Source organism: Lepidochelys kempii, chromosome 4 (assembly GCF_965140285.1).
Source record: "Lepidochelys kempii isolate rLepKem1 chromosome 4, rLepKem1.hap1, whole genome shotgun sequence".
NCBI lineage: Eukaryota > Metazoa > Chordata > Testudines > Cheloniidae > Lepidochelys > Lepidochelys kempii.
Window position 1 is genome coordinate 22,522,004 of NC_136383.1, and position 25,445 is coordinate 22,547,448.

A 25,445-nucleotide genomic window follows, 5' to 3' on the forward strand; every position below is an offset into this window, starting at 1 on the left:
AAGATAAATCTGAAAACTAGATAATAAACATGTATACATATGACAACATTTTCAGATTATCTTATAGCATAAAGGTTCTTATAATGCAGCAGTAAATTTCTCAAGGTTTATGTTCTTTTCAGAAATTATTTTTCATAATATGGAAATTATATTTTTTAAAAATTACTGCATTTTCAACCAATAAATAAATAAATGGTCTACACAATATGAACAGCATGATAAAAAAATGAAATGCTTACTCATTAAGGACCTACGGTGGAAGTTCTGTCTGTATGATAGCAGGATTGAGAGTTAGGCTATGTCCACATTACCAGTTACGTTGGTACAAGTTATAGCGCTCTGGGGTGTGACTAAGCCACCCTCCTGAGCGACGTAAGTAACATTGACCTATGTGCCGGTGTGGACAGTGCTATGTCGGCAGGAGAGCTATGAAGAGCTGACATAGCTACCGCTGCTCGCAGGGGCCGAAGTAATGGAGTGAACGGCAGAGTTCTCTCCCGTCGGCTTAGAGCACCTGCCCTAGCAGTTCTGAAGCAGCACAGTTGCAAGCTCTGTCATGTAGCCATAGCCTTAGTGTGAAAACTAAAAAATATGATTAGCCTTAGAGGTGAGCCTGAGTCACTAAACTGTAGAGATTCCAAAGGTCCTACCCCAATATTTTTGATCTACTTACAAAAGTGAAGACACTCACTCTTAAGCAGAGAGTTATTTGTTCTCCACGGGAGTTAATAGAGAGTGATGAGGTAGTACTGTCATCAGTGCCCCCTGATGTTCCAATGCCTTCAGCTTCTATGGGTCTCTATCGGTGGGGACCTTGGGGCAATGAACGATTTACTTACTATGGCATAAATCAGCTCCTCTCTCTAGGATAAATGAGAGCCCTTTTCCAGGATAAATGAGACATTTTAGAGCATATGAAGAAACAGTGTGAGTCCATTGTGGTCTCCCTTTGTTAGAGGATGGAGAGGCAGAATATTCTAGATGAACGAACGTGAGACTGGGAGTCAGAAATTCTTGAATCATGGCTTTGCCAGTGACTCACTGTGGCCTTGGGCAAGTCACTTAACCTCTGTGTCTCAATTTCCTCATCTGCTACATGTAATTAATACTGTTTACTTAGTGGCCCACTGTAAGGAATAGACATTTACTCCAGTATTCTCTAAATACAGAACGAGAAACACTGCAATAAATTTACTTGTTGTGGCTTGGGGTATGTCCCGTTTTAATATCATCCTGTAACAGGGTGGCCTGTTCTTCTACCGGTGAGGGGGCCAAGGGCCTGTTCAATTATTAGTCCCAGCTTGGAAGGGGTCAGGTGAATCCTACAGACCGATGAGCGAGCCAAGCTGAGAGGAGCAGTGGAAAGGCTGCTGTAGTACAGGCAGGGCCGTCCCATGTGTAGGGCAAATCGGGGTGACCGTCCTGGGCCCCGCACTTCAATAAAATTGGGACTGTCCTGATATTTAGCCCTTTGTCCCACGTTCTGTCTGACTGTATGATCAGGACGCCATTTGTCCTGATATTCAGGTAAGGAGGCGGGCAGGGAGGTGAGGCAGGTGGGCAAGCAGGGTGAGGAGGTGAATGGGAAGGTGAGGGGCAGGCAGGCGAATGGCGAGGAAGACGAGCCTGGGGGGGCGTGCCGGATGGATGGCAAGGAGACTAGCAGGGAGGTTGATTTGTCCCAGGCCCCACACCCCGCTAGGGACGTCCAGGGGAAATTAATTGAAAGTGATCGTTCCACCTGAGGGTGCATATACTCTTTGGGGTGGGGTCTGAGTAAAAGTTAATAGCTACGCTGCTATTGAAAAGGTGTCGGGTGGTGCAGGGTGGAGCTCTGAGTGCCTCATGATTTGGTGAGCCTATCTGGATCACTATTCAGTGGTCTGCAAATCTGTCTCTGGCGTTTTGTTTCAGAACAGCCACTCCTTTCCCATAAGATTGGGCCAAGCTTTATCTTGGCCGGGTTTGTAGGGTAAGGTGGGAGACTAGGAGAGTGATCCCGCCCAGCTTTGCACTCACCCCGGGAAGCGATAGCTCCTGTCTTGTGGGGCTGGGGGGTTGCAGAGTGAGCTAAGCCCAGCTGGCCTTGCACTATCCCCAGGCAATGGTGGCTCCATCATGTCCCAAGGTGCTGGCATGGGCCTGGCTACCCACTCTGGCTTGTTGGCCTTTGCTGCTAAGAGCACCCTGCCACTGTGTCACATGGTGCTCATTGGGGATTCTCTTTGACTTGGGCATGTGTGTGCCAAGTCGGGGAGAGGGCAATTGGTGAACTGGACTTATAGGTTTGGGGCGACTGAGCTTCCTGTAGTTAGCTGCTGCCTATGCCTGGAAGGAGACTCTGCCACACCCAATTCTCTTCACAGGCTCAGTTTTCTTCTTCAAACATAAAACGAGGCAAAACATGAAAAACAAAAGTACTTCCTCTGCCCAACTTGGCTACATCTCCTAGAGGCTTGCCTCCCTCAGTGCTGAAAGCAAGACCCACCCTTCCCTTCAATTCTCCTGACTCATGCTCTACTCCAACTTTCTGGTACAGATCTCTCTACGGAGCTCTCTTAGCCCTTTACAGGGGTCACTTGACCTCTTCCCATCTGGGTCTGATCAGTGAACAGATGTGGCAGGCCATCCTGTTATATATCCACCACGTGGTGCTTGTGAGGGTAAATTAATGTGTACAACTCTTTAGATATGTAAATATTATTATTAATCCTGTATTCTTTAAGGCTTACTTTGTCACACCTCTAATAGAATTGTATACTTGTCCATTTGAATTTGACATTTCTACTATATTGAAGAAAGATGTAAAAGACATAGGGATGTTTATGGTGTATTGATGGTAAAAGAATGTAGCTTGATCATATTAGGAATAGGTTCGATATCAGCTTTAAAATACTACCTCTCAGGTGGTGACAGTAAATGAAAGGAGTCTTGAATGACAAGATGCTTTTAAAATCCTTGTGTAATCTTTTTACTTAGAGGTAGGGCACAGTACTGGCTGATTTTTTTTCAAGCTTGGGAGGGAATGGAGAGAGGCTTTTCAGATGCTTTTGTGCTGCAGTTACTGAAATGATAAACTACCACAGAAAATTTGGGTACGCAGAAAAAAGTTTTAATTGAGCTTTTCATTGAGCCCTATATATTATCTTTTCTTGACAATCTTTCACTTCTTACAGAGGCAAAATTCCCATTGAAGCCAATGGGAGTTATGTCTGGGTAAGGAGTGTGTATAATGTCTTGACACCAGGAAATGGTTTGGTTTTGTTTATGTGGGTATAAACAGTGCAGAGAACTCTCTACCTAAAAAATAATTCAATCGGAGGGAGACTGATGCAGAGAATGAACATTCCAAATAACAAGACTTTCTCCACCGTCTGCCTGTACATTCAGTTCATCAGAATTTGTAAGACTAACTGGAGGTGCGAAGGTTCATTTGTCAGCAAAATTGACTGCATTACCATCCCATCTCAACACCCACATACACTCCTTGGGGGGAGGGATAGCTCAGTGGTTTGAGCATTGGCCTGCTAAACCCAGGGTTGTGAGTTCAATCCTTGAGGGGGCCATTTGGGATCTGGGGCAAAAATTGGGGATTGGTCCTGCTTTGAACAGGGGGTTTGACTAGATGACCTCCTGAGGTCCCTTCCAACCCTGATATTCTATGATTCCTTGTATGCGTAACTGGGGAAGCAGGAGCCTTGAGGGTGACTGCAATCCTCAAGCTTCAAGAGTATTCATGCATCCGATGAAGTGAGCTGTGGCTCATGAAAGCTTATGCTCAAATAAATTTGTTAGTCTCTAAGGTGCCACAAGTGCTCCTTTTCTTTTTGCGAATACAGACTAACACGGCTGCTACTCTGAATCCATTCATAATAGAGTGACCTGGAGTGAGCAGATTGCAGGTGCTCTTTCACGCTGTATGCTAGGAGCCGGATTTGGTCCCATGAAGCATCAGAATAAATCCATCATAGAATTGTATGCTTTTTTCCCTCCTATTTTGCTTTGTTTCAGTAACACAGTGCACAGTGAAAATTCCCCCTCTTTTGCAGTATTATTAGTGAGTCTCCTGATTATTTTTTGGTCATAAGGAGTGCCTGGGAATATAGACATCTGACATGAGAAGGATCCTCAGGGTGATTTCTGTAAGACTGTCTCTGACACTGATGTGTTTTGTAAACTAATGTTTGAGAGACTGAGTGGGTGCAGGGCGTATTTTATTTAAAGGGATGCTGTCGGGTCCATTTAGGCCTAAACTTCAGCAGCACTGAAATAAACCTTTTCTGCAAAGATTAGTTTAGTTTTAAAAAAAAAAATTCCAAACTAAAAATAGAGGATAATTTTTTTAATGACACTGGACATTTTTATCTTTGAAGGAATAGCATTCCCTGCAGGACTTCCACTCTAGATATCACAATATTTACCCAGTGTATGAAAAGAGCACTGGAAAAGTGATTAGAAACTGAGTAAAAAGAAACATTAACTAGTCTATATCATTGTCCAAAATGAATGACATGCAGAAAGTTAACAAGCAGTATAAAAGGCAAATAGTTAATAAGATTATTTTTAAAATAGCTTTAATAAGCTGTTGGGTTCTTAATAATACAATGTAGTGTAGGGAGGGAAACTCATGGTTTAAAAATGTATTGAATTTAACCTGACAGTGCCTCTTCCGTCCACGCTGGGACCCAGCACAAGTAGTAGGCTATACTCTGGGCATCTACACAGGGGAAGGGATCATTTTCCCCATCTCCAGTGCTTTGGAGCCACTCTGTGGAGGCTACTTTACCATAGTGCCCCAATTGCCTCCCCAAAAGCCTCCATTATAGAAGGGAGGACAAAAAAACCTGTGAAGTATTGAATCCTTTGCCATCATCCCTGCCCTTCTTCACTTGTTCATTTGTGCTCCGCTATGCAGTGAAGCCCCAGAGAGCTGAACTCCATGACATTCAGGAGTACATGCAGGGACGGCATGAGGCATAAGCAGACGAAACAGATGCTTAGGGCCCCATGCAACTAAAGTGGTTCCCCCATTCACTTTTTTAGTATGTGTTGTTTGTGTATGTGGGGAGAAATATTCCTGCTTCGGGCCCCCAATAGGCTAGCACTGCCTCTGGGTATGTGCATCCTGTGATAGCTCCATGGAAATCCATCTCCACTTTACACAGCAGAGCCACACTTTTCCCGGTACAGAGGGACCTCCCTGTCTGTGAAGTAGGATACTGAAATAATTCAGATGGATAAGTCTGGTGATGTGAAGTATGGAATAACCCCTTCCTTCAATCCTTATTGTCACTTCTTGGTTGGTATATTATTTTGACATACACGGTGATTTTCTTTTGACTCTTTTAGAAGTAATCTTGAATATTACTGAATATTACATGGTAAATGTATGTATTTTATATGAAAAAAGTTCTGTGTCCATGATCTCCCATACAGTCTCTTGGCTACATTGGTAAGATTTATAAGGACTAGACTGTGATAACCTTATTCACATTGAATAGTGCCTTATGCCATAAATAGTTATATTGAGGTCAATGAGACTATTTGTAGAGTAATGTAAGCGGATGACAATCTGATCTAACTGGTCTGAAAACAAAATATGTCTGCCATAATAATACTTTAAAGGCCAATTTTTTCACATGTATGTTCTTCATTTGTGTCCTGTCTGGTTGTATGCACAAAACCTGCACACAAAATTGCACACCTAAAGTACGACATATGCACCTGTAAATACCTATTGTGTATTCTTGCATAATTCTATTTTGCGTGTATAAATACAGGGTAACTGCACATGTAGTTTTGCCAATGTCAAATTAGGCATTTAAAAAATTGTCCCTGATTTCTGCTCCAGGGAATTTCGTTACAAGCTGGGGTTGCTGCCTTGCTCTGGCTCTCAACTCAATTAGAAAGACTAAATAAACACTTCACACTCTGCTTTATTTCACAGAGTAATGCTTAAAAATTACAGACCAAATTATGTATTCTTTTGTATTGATTGATTGCATTAACATTAATCGTGATAAGTACCTTTGGTATTCACGTGGATGTCATTAGTGTAATATTCAGAACTTCTGCTGTAACTCAGCCTTCATTAATTGGGCTATAAGTTACAAGGTGTTACTTTTTGCATGAACATGGTTTTCCAAAAAGTGGGGAGGGAAAGCTTGCAGAAATTCTGACCCAAGTTTTGAATTGTATTTACAAGATGGTGGGTTTTTTTAGTTGAAACACTAAAATAGACAAGTTAGATCACATATGCTGTACAGTGCTTGTATAACCAAGAGCCATTCAATTTTGGGTTCTTTCTGGACAAGCTTATGTGCATGACTATATTCAGTTGCCTTCAAAAGTTGACAGCTAGTCTGAGCTGTTATTCTGTCAAATTCAGCAAGTGTAATGCAAATATCTTATTCCCAGAACTGGCATACTGGACTTTGGAAAGTGTTTATCTCCCCAGAAAATCCAGTTATTTTGATAGTTGGGTTTAGTTTGTAAGAGTCTTCCAAAAGCTATATTTATAGATTAAGTTTATGTTCTAGCCGAGTTTCACTTCCAGGACAGGGGAAGGACCAGTCTTACTGCTCTTGGTAGTGATAATAGGTAAGGCAGTTTGAAATGAATAGACAAGCCTCCTGACTTTTATAGCACAAGGTAGATTTTAGATTGGACTGTTTTACAATGAACAAGATTATTGAATTTACAAAATGCTAACTTCTTTTTACTTCACTGAAGCTCTCGCATGTCAGCTCTCAGTATTTATTTGTTTCAGCAGAAAAATGAGCTGTGAGCCCTGAACTGCCCTTGTCATCTTGAATATCACTGTTTTTTCTTACAGCATGTGACCTTATGAACCAAGGCATCCTGGCCCTTGTCAGCTCCATTGGCTGTACGTCAGCGGGATCCCTGCAGTCCTTGGCAGATGCCATGCACATCCCTCACCTCTTCATCCAGCGTTCAACAGCTGGGACTCCAAGAAGTGGCTGTGGCCTCACCAGGAGCAATCGAAATGATGACTACACGTTGTCTGTCCGCCCACCCGTCTATCTAAATGATGTTATATTGAGGGTGGTTACGGAATACGCCTGGCAGAAGTTCATTGTTTTTTATGATAACGAGTATGGTAAGTATTTATTTAGTGGGGGAGATTGTTATCAAATCTATAATTATATTAAAAGCAATTGCATTAAATCTTTAAAATCTTCCACTACATTACATTTTGCATATAAGCATTTATGGCGATGTTAGCATTTCACATAACCCCAGAAAAATCTATTTCTAAAAGCTATCAATTTTTATGGTTTTGTTTGATAATTCCTTTGATAAAGTTAAATGCAGAATTTATCTAGCCTTCTATCTTGTGTTTATGAAGTGTAAATGATTTTAATGAGTTTTGTTGTTTGCCAGTGTGTGCAAATAGATTACGACAATTTAGCAGATAGAATATATGAGTTCACACTTCGAGAATTTTGTCAAGGGGCAAATCTTTTGTTGTACTGGAGTCTTTTGTGGAGTAGGAATTTGAAATAGCAATGTAAGCAAGAAACAAATTTTAACAGCAATGGTTCTGGTGAATGCAGGCCTTGCAGGTAAACTTCTTGAGTAGAGATATAGAAATAGATACTTGGGTTAGGGGGAGGGGCAGAAAGGAGAGGCATTCTTTTTAACCTTTGAGTGCATTTAGTGCTTATAAGAGGTGCTGAACAACCAGTCCTGTGTCAACAGAACAAGTACAACACAAACAGTGCAAATTAGCCCATTCTATCCAACTGTGTGTTTCAATCAATTTCTGGAGGGATTGCGTCTCAGGTTGACTGAGAGTAGGGTTAGACAAGTTATAGTTGATATATTATCTGAATAATTTCATCATTTTCTCTGTTCATGAATTGTTTTGAAACCAAACCTGCTTTTTGCAGAAGTATTTTCAGTCAGTTTGGATGAACATTTAACAACTTATTATCAAACTTACGTCTTCAGGTTGTGAACTATTCTATTCAGGTTTCAGAGTAACAGCCGTGTTAGTCTGTACTCGCAAAAAGAAAAGGAGTACTTGTGGGACCTTAGAGACTAACCAATTTATTTGAGCATGAGATTTCATGAGCTACAGCTCACTTCATCGGATGCATACTGTGGAAACTGCAGAAGACATTATATACACAGAGACCATGAAACAATACCTCCTCCCACCCCACTCTCCTGCTGGTAATAGCTTATCTAATGTGATCATCAAGTTGGGCCATTTCCAGCACAAATCCAGGTTTTTTCATGCCCCCACCCCCATACACACACAAACTCACTCTCCTGCTGGTAATAGCCCATCCAAAGTGACCACTCTCCTCACAATGTGTATGAAAATCAAGGTGGGCCATTTCCAGCACAAATCCAGGTTTTCTCACTCCCCCCACCCCACCCCCCTTTTTTTTTTCCAAAAAAACACACACACAAAAACTCACTCTCCTGCTGGTAATAGCTTATCCAAAGTGACCACTCTCCCTACAATGTGCATGATAATCAAGGTGGGCCATTTCCCGCACAAATCCAGGTTTTCTCACCCCCCCACCCCCATACACACACAAACTCAAGAGTGAGTTTGTGTGTGTATAGGGGTGGGGGGGTGAGAAAACCTGGATTTGTGCGGGAAATGGCCCACCTTGATTTTCACACACATTGTGAGGAGAGTGGTCGCTTTGGATAAGCTATTACCAGCAGGAGAGTGAGTTTTTGTGTGTGTTTTTTTGAAAAAAAAAAAAAAAAAAAAGGGTGGGGTGGGGGGGGAGTGAGAAAACCTGTATTTGTGCTGGAAATGGCCCACTTTGATTTTCACACACATTGTGAGGAGAGTGGTCACTTCGGATGGGCTATTACCAGCAGGAGAGTGAGTTTGTGTGTGTGTGTGGGGGGGGGGGCGGAGGGTGAGAAAACCTGGATTTGTGCTGGAAATGGCCCAACTTGATGATCACTTTAGATAAGCTATTACCAGCAGGACAGTGGGGTGGGAGGAGGTATTGTTTCATGGTCTCTGTGTATATAATGTCTTCTGCAGTTTCCACAGTATGCATCCGATGAAGTGAGCTGTAGCTCACGAAAGCTTATGCTCAAATAAATTGGTTAGTCTCTAAGGTGCCCCAAGTACTCCTTTTCTTTTTGCGAATACAGACTAACACGGCTGTTACTCTGAAACCTGTCATTATGCAAGGCACTGCATTTAGCCGTATGGAGTGGAAATCTATCAACTGCATGAAAAAACTTGTACAGATACAGACAGACATCATCTTCCATTCCAAATGCAAACAGATGGGCATTGTACCAAAAGGACTGAAGGTAAAAAATCCATTACAATCTACACACCACACAGACTGTGCTGACAGCTTGTGCCACACGCTCTCAAAGAAACTGCGGAATCACCTGATCAACATCCTCTACAGGAAACAGGGAAAGATTAAGAATGAGCTCTCAAAAATAGATACTCTCATAAAAAACCAACCTTCCACACAAACTTCCTCATGGCTGGATTTTACTAAAACTAGACAAGCCATTTACAATGCACACTTTGCTTCTCTACAAAAGAAAAAGGACACTAAACTTTCTAAACTACTATATGCTACAAGGGGCCACAGCAATGGTTCCCTCAACCCACTCAGCAATATTGTTAACCTATCCAACTATACTCTCAGCCCAGCAGAAGCAGCTGTCCTATCTCGGGGCCTCTCCTTCTGCCCCTCCACCCCCACGAACATGATACAGTTCTGTGGTGACCTAGAATCCTATTTTCGACGTCTCCGACTCAAGGAATATTTCCAAAATACCTCTGAACAACATACTAATCCACAGAGGCCTCCCTACCAACATTACAAAAAGAAGGATTCTAGGTGGACTCCTCCTGAAGGTCGAAACAGCAGACTGGACTTCTACATAGACTGCTTCCACCGATGTGCATGGGCTGAAATTGTGGAAAAGCAGCATCACTTGCCCCATAACCTCAGCCGTGCAGAACACAATGCTATCCACAGCCTCAGAAACAACTCTGACATCATAATCAAAAAGGCTGACAAAGGAGGTGCTGTTGTCATCATGAATAGGTCGGAATATGAACAAGAGGCTGCTCAGCAGCTCTCCAACACCACTTTCTACAAGCCATTACCCTATGATCCCACTGAGAGTTACCAAAAGCAACTACAGCATTTGCTCAAGAAACTTCCTGAAAAAGCACAAGATCAAATCCGCACAGACACACCCCTGGAACCCCGACCTGGGATATTCTATCTACTACCCAAGATCCATAAACCTGGAAATCCTGGGCGCCCCATCATCTCGGGCATTGGCACCCTGACAGCAGGATTGTCTGGCTATGTAGACTCCCTCCTCAGGCCCTACGCTACCAGCACTCCCAGCTACCTTCGAGACACCACTGACTTCCTGAGGAAACTACAATCCATCGGTGATCTTCCCGATAACACTATCTTGGCCACTATGGATGTAGAAGCCCTCTACACCAACATTCCACACAAAGAGGGACTACAAGCCGTCAAGAACACTATCCCCGATAATGTCACGGCTAACCTGGTGGCTGAACTTTGTGACTTTGTCCTTACCCATAACTATTTTACATTTGGGGACCATGTATACCTTCAGATCAGCGGTACTGCTATGGGTACCTGCATGGCCCCACAGTATGCCAACATTTTTATGGCTGACTTAGAACAACGCTTCCTCAGCTCTCGTCCCCTAACGCCCCTACTCTACTTGTGCTATATTGATGACATCTTCATCATCTGGACCCATGGAAAAGAAGCCCTTGAGGAATTCCACCATGATTTCAACAATTTCCATCCCACCATCAACCTCAGCCTAGTCCAGTCCACACAAGAGATCCACTTCCTGGACACTACAGTGTTAATAAACAATGGTCACATAAACACCACCCTATACTGGAAACCTACTGACCGCTATTCCTACCTACATGCCTCCAGCTTTCACCCTGACCACACCACACGATCCATCGTCTACAGCCAAGCTCTGCGATACAACCGCATTTGCTCCAACCCCTCAGACAGAGACAAACACCTACAAGATCTCTATCAAGCATTCTTACAACTACAATACCCACCTGCGGAAGTGAAGAAACAGATTGATAGAGCCAGAAGAGTTCCCAGAAGTCACCTACTACAGGACAGGCCTAACAAAGAAAATAACAGAACGCCACTAGCCATCACCTTCAGATCCCAACTAAAACCCCTCCAACGCATTATTAAGGATCTACAACCTATCCTGAAGGATGACCCAACACTCTCACAAGTCTTGGGAGACAGGCCAGTCCTTGCCTACAGACAGCCCCCCAACCTGAAGCAAATACTCACCAACAACCACATACCACACAACAGAACCACTAACCCAGGAGTCTATCCTTGCAACAAAGCCCGTTGCTAACTGTGCCCACATATCTATTCAGGGGACACCATCACAGGGCCTAATAACATCAGCCACACTATCAGAGGCTCGTTCACCTGCACATCCACCAATGTGATATATGCCATCGTGTGCCAGCAATGCCCCTCTGCCATGTACATTGGTCAAACTGGACAGTCTCTACGTAAAAGAATAAATGGACACAAATCAGATGTCAAGAATTATAACATTCATAAACCAGTCGGAGAACACTTCAATCTCTCTGGTCACGCAATCACAGACATGAAGGTCGCTATCTTACAACAAAAAAACTTCAAATCCAGACTCCAGCGAGAAACTGCTGAATTGGAATTCATTTGCAAATTGTATACTATTAATTTAGGCTTAAATAGAGACTGGGAGTGGCTAAGTCATTATGCAAGGTAGCCTATTTCCCCTTGTTTTTTTCTAACCCCCCCACCCCCCGACATTCTGGTTAAACTTGGATTTATGCTGGAAATGGCCCACCTTGATTATCATGCACATTGTAAGGAGAGTGGTCAGTTTGGATGAGCTATTACCAGCAGGAGAGTGAGTTTGTGTGTGTATGGGGGTGGGGGCATGAAAAAACCTGGATTTGTGCTGGAAATGGCCCACCTTGATTTTCATACACATTGTGAGGAGAGTGGTCACTTTGGATAAGCTATTACCAGCAGGAGAGTGGGGTGGGAGGAGGTATTGTTTCATGATCTCTGTGTATATAATGTCTTCTACAGTTTCCACAGTATGCATCTGATGAAGTGAGCTGTAGCTCACGAAAGCTCATGCTCAAATAAATTGGTTAGTCTCTAAGGTGCCACAAGTACTCCTTTTCTTTTTATTCTATTCAGCTGTATGCTCGTCATATTTAATGCTGTCTGACTGGTCACCCCAGTAATATGCTGTCAAATTTGTGTCTGATTAAATGATATTTTTTTTAAAATAGGACAATATAGAATGATGAATAGCAAAAAATTATTTATAATAAAATAGCTATCAGTCCCAGTCAATATGAGAACCCCATTGTAATAGGTGCTGTACACACACATATAAATACACAGTCCCAGCTCCAAAGAGTTTTAGATGGTGAATATTCTTCTCCACAAATTAACATGCTTGTTCACATCTAAACCTAAGTATGCTCATGAAGAAGAGCCATCCCCCAAATGTTCATGTAAACAAAAAATCTGTTTACACAAACATTCATGAATAAAAAAGGGAAGAAACATTACAATTAAGTAGTAGTTGAGAATTAGAAAGAATGTTCACACTGTTTTTGCAGCATTCTGTTTGAGAGGGTAGTTCAGGCTCCATATCCTTTATGTCTTTAGTCTCTGTTTCAGAATCCCACTGTGGTGACAGTTTTATAATGTAGATGTCTGTCCACTAGCTATAGGTTTGAGGTTAATTCATTCTGTGCCCTGTCACTTCCAGACATAAAATGAGGCAGGAGCCTCTTTATCAGATGTAAAGTGAGCCACAGGGAGACCAGAGACCTAAGCCTGTGGTTGGCTGAAGAGCCAGCAAGCAATGTCCCTCCAGAGCCACTTTGAGGACAGTGACCTTTCTTGGATTTCTCACGGGAACACAGGAATTACTAGTTCACTATCCTATCTCTGGCAGTGGTTAGTACTAAAGGCGCTAGAGGAAAGTTCAAGAAACTATGTAGGAGGCAGATTTAGAATAATCTGCCACCCAAGCGTATTTCCTCCGAATTTCCAATAGTTAGAGATTGACTTAAACCCTGAAGTTTGAGATTTTTATGTCCTTTCTAATTTTTAAACATACATTCTACTATAACTCTGAATAGTCTTGTTATCCATATAGATGTCCAATCTCTCTTTGAATCTTTCTAAATGCTCGGTTTCAACAACATCACATGGCGGTGAGTTCCACATTCTAACGACTAGTTTTGTGAACATGTAATTCCTTCTCGAAGTTTTGAATATACAAAGTGATTGTCCCCTTGTTCTTGCATTATCAGATGAGAACAGAATTTCTAGATGCACCTTTTCTAAACTATTCATTATTGGCATATGTTTGTCATTTCCCTTCTTATTTGTCTTTTCAGTAAAAGTAAACAGTCCCACTCTTTTTAATCTTTTTTCTTATCAGAGTTTTTTCCATGCCCCTACTCATTCTCGTGGCTCATATCTGAACTCCCACCAATTCTACAGTAACCTCTTTGTGATTGTGTGACCAGTCTTGAGCACAGTATCGCAGATGAGGGGGAAAGCACTGATTTATATAATAGCATTATAATCAGAGGGGTAGCCGTGTTAGTCTGTATCCACAAAAACAACAAGGAGTCCGTTGGCACCTTAAAGACTAATAGATTTATTTGGGCATGTGGTTTTTTACCCATGAAAGCTTATGCCCAAATAAATCTGTTAGTCTTTAAGGTGCCACCAGACTCCTCGTTGTTTTTGTAGATTTAAACAGGAAACTGTCCCTTTATTTGCATATCCCCCTCCTGGTGATACATAAAACTCCTCACTTAACGAGCCCAAATTACCTGCCTGGTAATTCAGAACATGGTCCAAGGAAGTGAGGAAGGATCACTCAGGGGTCAGGGTGTTCACCTGGGACCTGGCATGCCCAGGCTCGGTTCCCTGCTCTGTCCCAGACTTCCTGTGTCACCAGGGGAAGTCAACGGGGGCCATAGTTTTCCAAATAGTGAGGCATTAATGGGGATTTTCTGAAGCACCAAGGCCCCCAACTCCCATAGGTGTACCTCAGTTCTCAAGCTGTGAAATGGGGATAAAGGAATTTTCCTACCTCACCGGGGTGTAGTGAGGATAGATACAATAAATTATGAGGTGCTCCGATATTATGGTGAGTGGGGGACATATGTGTATCTAAGGCAAAAAAATCTATTTCTGTGGGTGTGATGTAAAGATCACTGACATGAATGGAATAAGTGCCTTCCTTGCCTTCATTTGGCCTTGGGCCATTCCCCGATGCAGCAATTAATGGATATTCCTTCCTATGACACAACTGCTGTTTTGGTTACGTGATTAACGTGAGTAAAATTGTCTAGTGCATGAAAAGCATCTTAAATCCTTGTAGGGCCTGACAAAAAAGCCCATTACAACTCCATGGGAACCATCCCGTTGAGTACAGCGTGAATTGTGTCAGCCCCTACGTTCATAACCCTGAAGCAGCAAAGTTATGAGTTGTTGCTCAAAATGTCAATTGTAAATAACTCCATTTCATCTTGTGAAGACATCTCCAAGCAGGAGCTAATTATGATAAAGAGGATGCTTCCCTCATAGTGTCAATAACTGTGATTGAAGCAGAACACATTCAGAGCAATCAGATGGAAGTGTCCTGGGCAGATTCATAGGTATGGATAAACTACAAAAACTGACTTATTTAATAGGCAGCAGGCTTAAAACAAAGAAAAGGAAGTGTTTCTTCACAAAATGCACAGTCAACCTGTTGAGCTCTTTGCCAGAGGATGTTGTGCAGCCCAATACTACAGAAGGGTTCAGAAAAGAGCTAGCTAAATCTATGGAGGTTGGTCCATCAATGACTATTTGCCAGGATGGGTAGGGATGGTGTCCCAGCCTCTGTTTGCCAGAAGCTGGGAATGGGTGATGGGGGTGGATCACTTGATGATTACCTGTTCTGTTCATTCCCTCTGGGGCACCTGGCACTGGCCACTGTCAGAAGACAGGACACTGGGCTAGATGGACCATTCATGTGATCCAGGATGGCCGTTCTTATGATTATAGTGAGACCATTGACAGAATTAAAAAATGAAGGATTTTGCCAAATATTAGTAAGATCATGGACCTCAGCCTGTCAAAGACTCACTATCATTTCTGCATGAGCTGGCCGAGATCATCCCAACGGAGATCGTGATGATAGTAGTTCCTGACTCCTATATGGGTTTTAATCAATAGATTTCAGAGTGCTGTACAAAGGAGGTAAGCAGCATTATCCCCCCCCCCTTTTTTTTTGCACATGGGGAAATTGAGGCACATGGAAATGAAGTGACTTGCCCAAGATCACCCAACAAATAAGTGGCACAACAAGTGGAAATAAATTCCCAGCCCTGCTGAGTCTCTATTTGGTGCTGACACTATGGGAAAGCATTCTATGGATACCTGCAGTGCACAGTACAGTAAAGGGCAGCTAAAAGCAGTAGACCAGCTCTCTAAACTGATTGAATATTTTCCACTCTGTGTTAGGTTGGATTCTGTTCTCGGTTACTCAGTATGAATCTGGAACAATTCAATTTAGTTCAGGGAATTGATTCTGCATTTATGGCAGTGTAACTGAGAGCAGAATTGTTTAACTCTTTTCAAATACAGTCTCTTCACCTTTAACACACTCCAAAATTATCTGAGCACTTTTTTTCCTGTGTAAGTCATGTGTGTTTCTGTGTGTAAATGTCCGTGTGAGTGATTACAGGTGTTTACTTTTTCTTTATTCGAAGTGAACCAATTTTCCTAGTTGTTTAATTTCACAATTTATAAGGAAACACTTTACTCAGATCTCTGAAATTATTTCCAGTAATATTCTTGTTGAATGAAAGAAAATATGCCTCTGGTATTTACAATACATCTTGGTACAGAAGGACTGGGCTGGAATCCAAAATAAATATCATGCTAATCCAAATATCTTGTGCCTTGAAAAGGGACTGCACAATTTGCATATCCATTTATCAGTGTCATAGGTTTTAAGTTCAACAAATTGGAAATGCTTTTCACTTTTATCCTGCCTATCCGTGGTTACCTTTCATTAGAGAGAGTGAGCATCATTTATGTTTAGAGTTAACTACTTCTGCAGGTCAGAAGTGTTCATTTACAGTGTGTTTTGCTTTATAAAATATCCCAAATTCTTTCTGAACATAATTGGACGTATGTATTCAACTTATTAAGAGGGAGAGAAGAGTCCATTTTTCTAAAGCTATTATATTCACTTGATAGAAGCCTCCGGTCTATTTAAAACTCCCTTACCAACAAAGAAAATGGAAGTATTTGAAAGAAGCAATTGCTCCCTATAAGCCCTAATTAACTGAGTGAAAAGGAAGTTATTCAGAAGCCTCACTTTGAAAGCGCTGACATTTATTTTAAAGTAATAGGGATTTTTAAAAATTAAATTTTAAATGTTGACTTTTCTTGAAAAAAATTAAAATTAACTAATCATAATTAAAACAGAGCTTTACTGTAAACTTTGTGGCATAGCTAAATTGAGCTACTTCAGTGACAAATCTTATTAAGTAACTGCAAGTCTTCATCAGTGACTGTTGTTCTGCCAATAACTAATGAGTATAGCTGGTCAGGAATGCCAATTTGTTGAAATGGAAACATTTTGCAGGAGTATATCAGTTTTGATGTAACAGGTTTCTCAGATCCAAGGTGGAATTCCTTCTGTGCGTGTGCCTCATCCAGTAGCTCAGTGTATGACCCATCCTATAGCTAAAACATTCACCTGGGAAGCTCCGTTTGATTCAGGGCAGGGATCTGAATCTCCCACATCCCAGATGAGCACCCTAACCATCAGGCTCTTGGCTATTCTGGAGCAAATTGATATCTCTCTTGTTGGAGCAGTTCCACTTTGTACAAATAATTAAATATTCATTGGGCCGGAGAGAGAGACTGACTCCTTGTGGTTAAGGCGTTCACCTTGCTTGTGTCCTTTGACCTAGGAGAGAAGGGCTTAACATCCTGATTAGGGTTACCATACTTCCGTATTTTCCCAGACATGTCCGGCTTTTTGGTTCTTAAATCGCTGTCTGGGAGGAATTTTTAAATATCTAAAAACATCCGGGATTTTTCCATTATTATTTTTCCCCAAAGAAGAGTTGATCATTCAAGAGAGTGAGTGTTGATCATTCAAGAAAGAAAGTGAATGTTGATCAGTCGAGAGACTGCCCGCTTTCCCCCCCTAGCTCCCAGCGCTTGCGCCGTGAAACAGCTGTTTTGCATGGCTGGGAGGGAGGGGGGAGGAGGGGGAATGCCGTGTGCTCAGGGGAGGAGGTGGGGCCGGGGCCGGGGTGGAGATTTGGGGAAGGGGTCCAATGGGGCAGGGAGGGGGCAGAATTGGGGCAGGGACTTTGGGGAAGGGGTTGGAATGAGGGTGGGGAAGGGGTAGAGTTGGGGCAGGGGGGCACGAGCAAATACCCTCCCCCCTTTATGGAGTGTCCTCTTTTTTTGAATGTTCAAATATGGAAACCAGAATCCAGATGCTAAGTGTCCTAGCAAACTTGGGTAGCAAACAGGGGAGTTTGAGACAGAGGGAGGGAGAGAGATTGCTTTCTGAAGACGGAGAGAGCACTAAATTTTGGAGTGAGTTTGTCTTTTTTGTTTTTCTTTTGGCTTAGTTAAAGTTTACAGTGTGGCCTGTTGGGGATTGTGTGTTTGGGGACCAGAGGCCTGCTAGCTGAGTGTGCTTCAGAAGACAGGATTAGAATTAAAAATGATCTTGACAAATTGGAGAAATAAACAGGATGAAATTCAGTGAGAACACATGCAAAGAGCTACACTTAGGAAGGAACAATCAACTTCACAAATACAAAACAAGAAATGACTGTCTAGGAAGGAGTACTGCAGAAAAGGATCTGAGGGTTATAGTGGACCACAGGCTAAATGAGTCAACTATGTAATAATGTTGCAAAAAATGAAAATAATTTTGCAATGTATTAGGAGTGTTGTAAACAAGACATGAGAAGTAATTCTTCCACTCTACTCAACACTGATAAAGCTTCAATTGGAGTATTGTGCCCAGTTCTGGGCACCACATTTTGGGAAACATAGATAAATTGGAGAAAGTCCAGAAGAAAGCAATAAAAATGATAAAAGTTCAAGAATGTGACCTATGAGGAAATATTGAAAAAAAAATGGATTCAATTAGTCTGGAGAAGACAAGACTGCGGGTGGGGTGGAGGGAGATGGCATAGCAGTCTTCAAGTACGTAAAAGGTTATTACAAAAAGGAGGGTGATAAATTGTTCTGCTTATCCACTGAGGACAGAGCAAGAAGTAATGGGTTTAAATTGCAGCAAGGGAGATTTAGGTTGGATGTTAGGAAAAACTTCCTAACTGTAAGAGTAGTGTCACAGGGTCCACTCAGACTTTCTCCCTCTTGAGCCTGTGCCCTGAGTTTAGGCTGGTATTATAAAGAATCTTTTGCTGGATCACCCAAGTGTCTTTATTTACAGTGTTCGTGCAGTTTCTAGATCCCCCAACAGCTAGTGCCCCACAGACCCTCCCCAGGGTCTCCTGGTTTTGAGGTTCCTTCTTTGGTAAGGAGACAGCAATATCACTCTCCTGTCTCCTCCCAGGCCAGCCTCCTCACTGAGGTTTGCCCAGGCCTTTTATAGACCTCTTGTGCCTCAGCCCAGCTGTCACTACTTAGCTCAGCATGTTCCTCTGAGCCAGCCCTCCTTATGGCTTGCAGCTGGGCTCCCTGCTGAGTACCTGCATCTCTACACCTGATCTCCTGGCCAGAGAGCAGGCTGCAGCCACCATTTTGGCCGGGCCTTGGAGGGGTTTACCCCTGCCCTGCCACGGTAGTTAAACATCAGGACACCTTACCAGAGGTTGTGGAATATCCCATCATTGGAGATTTTAAAGAACAGTTTAGACAACTCCCTGTAAGGTATGGTGTAGATAATACTTCGTCCTGCCTCAGTGCAGGGGACTGGACTAGATGACATGTTGAAGTCCCTTCCAGTCCTACATTTCTGTGTTTCTGTGGGAGGTGCAGAGGCTCGAGACTGGGTCTTCCACATTGTAGGTGAATCCCCTGTGGTGAGGGTAATCTAACCCAGGATGTTGGAGACCCCAGGTTAAGTTCCTGCTCTGAATCCGACACAGCAGGGATATGAACCTGGCTCTCCCACTTCTCAGGCAAGTTCCGTCATCAGTGGGCTATTGGCTATTCTGGGGTGGGTGAGATAATTCACTCTGCATCTTTTTTGGGGGGTGGGTTAAACATTTCAAAAGGTCTTGGGACAGGACAGTCATTTCCCACCCAGCTACACGAATGAGGAACTAGCACTCTTAGGCTACACTGATGCATACTTGTTGTGAGTAGGGGAGGAGAACAGCGAACTTCTACAACAAATCTGACTCGCTTCTCATTTTCTCTCTTTCGCTTACTATGTACGTGTTTTACTAAGTGCATAGAGAACAGTGACAGCACCTAGATTAAGGTCTCAGATACTGAAGTCTTCTACGAGTTAAAATAAGAGGTTTTTCTCTCTCATGACCCAGATTCCCCTGTCAGATCCCACAGTTTACTTCTTCTGTTGCGTAATTATCACTGTGTTTGCCTACCTCAGAACTCTCCTGTTAAACACAGAGTCTGCTGACATCAAAGGAACACCAGGATTACCAAGTATGTTTGGCAGGGCAGGAAGCAGTGCCTGTTGCCTTTAGCTGGTATGTTCTTCAGCAGCAAGGTGTTTTCGTAATTCTCTGTGTGATTCTGTGCCATCTGTCAGTAAATCAGGAATAACTCAACTCAGCTGAAGTAAATGCAAGTTATAACAAGTGAGACCAGAATCAGCCCCTTTTAGCCATCATGTCTCTGCCTGTTGCCATTTTTGATAAATTCTGCATTATGGGCCAAATCAAACTCCCATTGAAATTAATAGAAACATTGCCTCTGAGTTCAGTGCAAGTTGCAATAGGGGCCTAAGAAAAGTTGATGAGCTGGGGGGGCATGCAGGTGAGAACTGAATTTGGCCAAAATTATCTTTTAATAAGACATTAGCTATTTCAAAGTAGGATGCTGACATTTGTGCAAATGTCAGTGAGGATGGTTTCTTGCACTGCTAAGGAAGAGAGCTATGTGACGTGTTTACAACAAAATCACATTGTAAATGGGCACCTTTAACAACTTGCTGTAAAAAAAAAAAACACTATCCACAAAGTATGTAAAGTCCAAATCCATCCCCTTTTTGGAGTTTGGCTTTATTAACAAAGGAAACAACAATGAGGTAAGCATCAGCTCATTTATTCCTCAGGTTTGACTGGTCCTAGAGTTCCTTGCTCAAGACGGCTCATCCCACATCCTAGATCCTCTATCACAGAGAGCCACTCTCACCTCCCTTATATCTGACAGGTAATCAGTCACTTCCTCCTGTGAGCCAGCAGATACCACTTAACCCTTTCACAAGCAGTCAACACAGCTACAAGGTCAGGCCAGTGGGGACACGGGGTGTGTTTCAGGCAAACACTGCCAGGATGTTACTTGCAACTTGTTTCATTTTGGGAATTTGTTAAAAGTTGTCATCTCAGTCCAGATTTACCTTAAGTTTTGCAAAAGTTTGTAAATTTAGGCACATTTTCTTTAGGACCTGTCTAATTTGTGATTTAAAGTTGAAACCATACAAAATTTAGTTATTGGGCACAGCAAATACGAATCATAAATACTCTGACTTGTATAAAGATACCACTAATAGTATGCATATGAATAACCACCAATCCCCAAATATTAGTGTGAAGAAAAAACCTTTTCATGTGAATGTTTGCAAAAAGTGTATCAAGAAGGAAAACAAACCGAATAATCATTCCTAATCAGAGTGAATGTCTGTCAGTGCTGCTTTTTTGCAATATTCAATAAGCTTCAATAATTAGATGACTTGATTACACTGTCTTTTGTAGAGTATTGCTGATTTCATCAGCAGTTGTTTTAACAAATGGGTAGAGACAAGCTTTTAGGAAGTGTTACCTTCTTTACAGGCAGCTGACTATATATTCTATTTTCTAAGAGCACATTTGAAATCAGATACCTTCCTGAGGTAGTAATTTGTTTATGAAAAACCCAATCAATCATTTTGAAAGCTAAACTGTGTGTGTTGTAGCATTTTAAATCTAGGCACCTCTACAGGTCTAAGATGAAAAGACCAACTTTTTTTCTGTCTGAAAATATTTATTTTTAATGTTTTGTTGGTACCAAAGCAGAGAGACGGATTCTCTACTTCTCTGGAAAAGTGAAGGGCATAGGACTGTTTCTGAGGGAATACATTTTGTCTGTTTTCCTATTCTCTTTTATACTGGCTAGTATAAAGTTTAAAATCCTCTGTCATTTGTACACGGTAAGAAATGTCTAAAAATCACTTTTCTGTTGAGTGTTCGGTTCCAGCCCTCTGTTTTTCAATCTAACTTTTCTGCAAAAGGAAGATGCAGTTATTCATCACTAATGCACATAATATTTATTCCTCTGAAGGCTAATAACATATGCTTACTGGCTCTTGGAATGTGTGAATAACAAAAGATGTATTAATGTATTGGAAAGTTCCTTGTTAGTACATCATTTACAGATGAAGAAAATAGCATGAGTTGTAATTATACCAGTCACTTTCTCCTTAGAGTAGATCAGGATCCTAGATTTTCAGCATGGGTCTTCTCCAGAATTCTCATTGTGTTGTACTCACTCCCCAGAATTATATCTCACGTATATGTCCCTTGGTTACTAGTCTAGGAAATGGCAATAATACCTTGCAGTGTGTTACGAGAATAAATTCATTAATGATTATGAGGTGCCAAGATACTAAGGTTATGGGAGCCATTTAAGAAGCAAGCTAGACATTGCCAGATATTAAGTACAGGCACGATATGGACTCGATCCTGCAAGGTATTAAGCACTCTGATCCACATAAAGCAAAGCATTTAGCATGTGCCTACTTTTGATCATATGCGCAGTTCCATTGTTGGATTGGGGCCAGAGAACTCATCACCTTTCAGGATCAGTATACAGAAGTCTCAGGAACATATATTTGGAAGCAGGAACATATATAAAATAAATATTTGTTAATATAGATATGGTGAAAAATGTATTAAGGACCACTTCCAAATAGATAACCTCTTGTCTTAAATATTCACTTTAAAGTACTCCCATATGGTTTGCCATACAATGTTGGCCTTTGTTCAAAGACCACATATAAGGGGCAGTGTATTTTTGCTGGTCCCTTGGTGGCGATTTAAGACAGATTTTGCTATCAAAGAGAAAACAAAAAAAAACCCACACCACTAAAGGCAGACATAGATATATTTGACAAGAAGGCATTCCTATAAAACTGCAGGGGGGGGAAAGGCAAAGTAATTCCACTAGTTTGTTTTTTCTTTTTTGCATATCCACTTTTTCAGAAATAAACATCAGATGACTGTTCACAGGGATATACACTTAGAACCATAACATTTTCAGATTATTTGAAGTTGTAATGCCAGTTTAATAAAGGCCCACAAAATTATCACATTCTTCTTAATAGATTGTAAATGCTCATAATTACCCTGAAGCTGTTTTCAGCTGCCTGATACTATAATATTCTCAAGTCTGTCTCTTGACAGTCTTAACACTGTTTATTACTCATTTGGCTACTTGCCAACTTCTGGCACTCTCATTTACTTCACTCTGCCTCAATAAACATCTAATTAATTCAAGCTTATTATTGAACTATTTTCTTTGTATTAGTACATATGTATCATCTGGATAAGGAAAGGAACACATATTCTTCACCCTTGTTTATGGGAACTTATTGTTTTGGGAACTTTTTTAACAACCAATTTTTCCACTGGATACAGCACGGAATTCTGAGATATATATTGGTCCATTCTGGATTCCCTCTAGTGCAGAGTTACTGAGGTAATTCAATCACTGTAGTGGTTTATGTCCACTGAAGAACTATGATCATCATTTCAGTTTTGCAGTTGAAAAACAATAGGTGGGAGAATACGCTGAGGAAGTGATTCCAGTTCCAGATAGGAAGCAGATGCTGCACTAATGTTAGTTTCATTTTCATTTAATACTAGAACAGACAAAGCACTGGAAGGTTTACTATCGCAAAGAATGCTGCTTTGGTACAGGAGGCATCTTTTACAGCTCTCATTTCTATGCTGGAGGTTAATTTAAGAATCAGATTGTACATGTTGTCAAAATGTCAGCATGCACTGATCCAGCACCATTGCAAGTATACCGGTAATGAAACAATTGAATCTAGAATTATTATTGATGAAACACTGTACCAAAGTTTCACAAACACATAAGGCATTGTCCTTGCATGCAGAGTTTACAGTTAATTCACACAAACAAAAAGGCTAATATTTAAAATGATAAAGCCAATGTTTTTAAACCTGGGTGCAAGTTAGGCACCTAAATAAAAAGTTCCCTCATTTTCAAAGGTATTTGAGCATCTTCAGCTTCCCCTGAGTTCAGCGGTTGCTGCTGCATGCTCAGCATTTCTGGGAATTGAGCTGGGGTATTTAAGAGCCTGAATATAGTCATAGGAACTTAATTTTAGGCACTCATTTTTTTAAATCTTGCCTCGACTGCTTAAAAAGTTAGGCTTCCAAATTGATATCTAGACACCTAAATAAGTGGCCTGATTTTCGAAAATGGGAGCTATTGAACCAGCTACCACTTATCTCAGTTTAATGGAGTTAGGCCTAGTGAATTCAAATTGCTATGTTTGAGCCTACAATATATATCCTCATCAGAAAGGCTAAATAGTTTTTAAAATATATTAACCTATTCCTCAGAAAAAGCAGAAAGAAGAGAAAACGAAAAAGAGGAAAAGGGTATTTTTTTAAAGAAAATGCAGGCAATTAAAAATATGCACCAGAACAGTTTGAGCAGATTGGTTGTATGAAATACATAAACTATAAAAAGCTTTGAAGATAAGTTAATTCCACTTTAGTAAGTACTATAATAAATAAAATTTTTAGCAGGCCTGGCTGGCACACCCTCCACCAGAAGACCTGTTTTTTTTTTTCTGCACCCAGGGAGACTATAAAACACGGGATCTCTTAGAGAGTTACTGCCGAGCAAGATCCACTTTCTTTGGCTACCAACTCCACTGAAGTAAATATAAGCACACACCTGTGAAGGTCTTTTAATAAAGATGATGGGTCTGCTAGTATTCAATAAGTTAGTGTAGGAATAGCTAAGAAAATAATTCCTTGTGGATAATTTATCCAATGAATCCAGCTTTGTTTACAAATTGTCTGTGAACAATTTACAATTTGCTCACTTTTTAAATTCAAATTTAGTCACTAAATGATGTCTACTAATATCTGTTGATGTTTAGATTTTCTGAGCATTTCCATGCACATATTCACTAGATAAGCTATCTTGGTTAGGTTTGCTTGGATACACAGGTCTCAGGTTGTTGTTTCAGTTCCCTAAATGGAGAGTAAACTCTTGGGGAAAATTACCATTTACCACAGAAACTGTGGTTCTTTGAGATGATAGCCCATATGATGTTACACTCGTAGAAGATACTCATCTGCAGCAGATGAGCTCAAAGCTTCCAGTAAGCAATTTCCACTGGGACCAGGCAGATCCACGTTCTACCAAATCCCGGGACCCAGAGACTACAAAAGGGGGTGTTGCTCTGGCCCTAACTGTCCTTCAGTTCCTTTTGCTAATTCAGAAATCTGCAACAAGAATTGGGGCAAGTGGGGAGCGTGGAGCCATATTGGTAATTATTTTGAAGAACTGCACTTACAGTTATTGTGACGGGTTGTACCCCTAAGGTGCAGTCTGGGAGCCATTGGAACCACTCTGCCCCCTAACTATTCAGCTGGGTTGGCCACTCTTACACTGCTCTGATGATGACACCCAGCCATACTCTCCAGACTTTATCACCCAACACAACAGCAGGGGGCATCACACACCAACTGAGTCACCTGAATGCTTTACCAAAGCCACTCATGGACTAACAATGGAGGCCCCAGCCAATTTCCCAGCTGGAGTGTATACCCAGAATGATGCTGTCTTGCACTTCACAGGGATCTGTACGGTGTAAACTCATTAATTAATCCGCTTCTCCCTTGATGTGGGGAAGGTATGCACCAAGCCTTTAACTGAGCTCAGATTTTCCAAACACTGGTTTCCAAACACACTGGTTAAGATAAAACATAAAACAAGTTTATTAACTAAAGAAAGATAGATTTTAAGTGAAAATAGACAGATCAAAGCAGGTTACCTAGGAAATTAAACAAAATCACAAACTAAGACTTATACAGACTAGATAGGGTGAGATATTGCTGATTCAAATTCTGACTG

General features: G+C 41.4%; 1 protein-coding gene across 1 annotated transcript in view; it reads left to right on the plus strand.

Moving 5' to 3' along the window:
• GRID2 (glutamate ionotropic receptor delta type subunit 2) overlaps positions 1 to 25,445 on the plus strand; it is a 1,023,752-nt gene that overhangs the window by 543,814 nt on the left and 454,493 nt on the right. Inside the window, exon 3 of the mRNA XM_073340701.2 lies at positions 6,836 to 7,120. Coding sequence (XP_073196802.1) covers positions 6,836 to 7,120 — 285 coding nt within the window. The remainder of the gene's footprint in view (positions 1 to 6,835; positions 7,121 to 25,445) is intronic.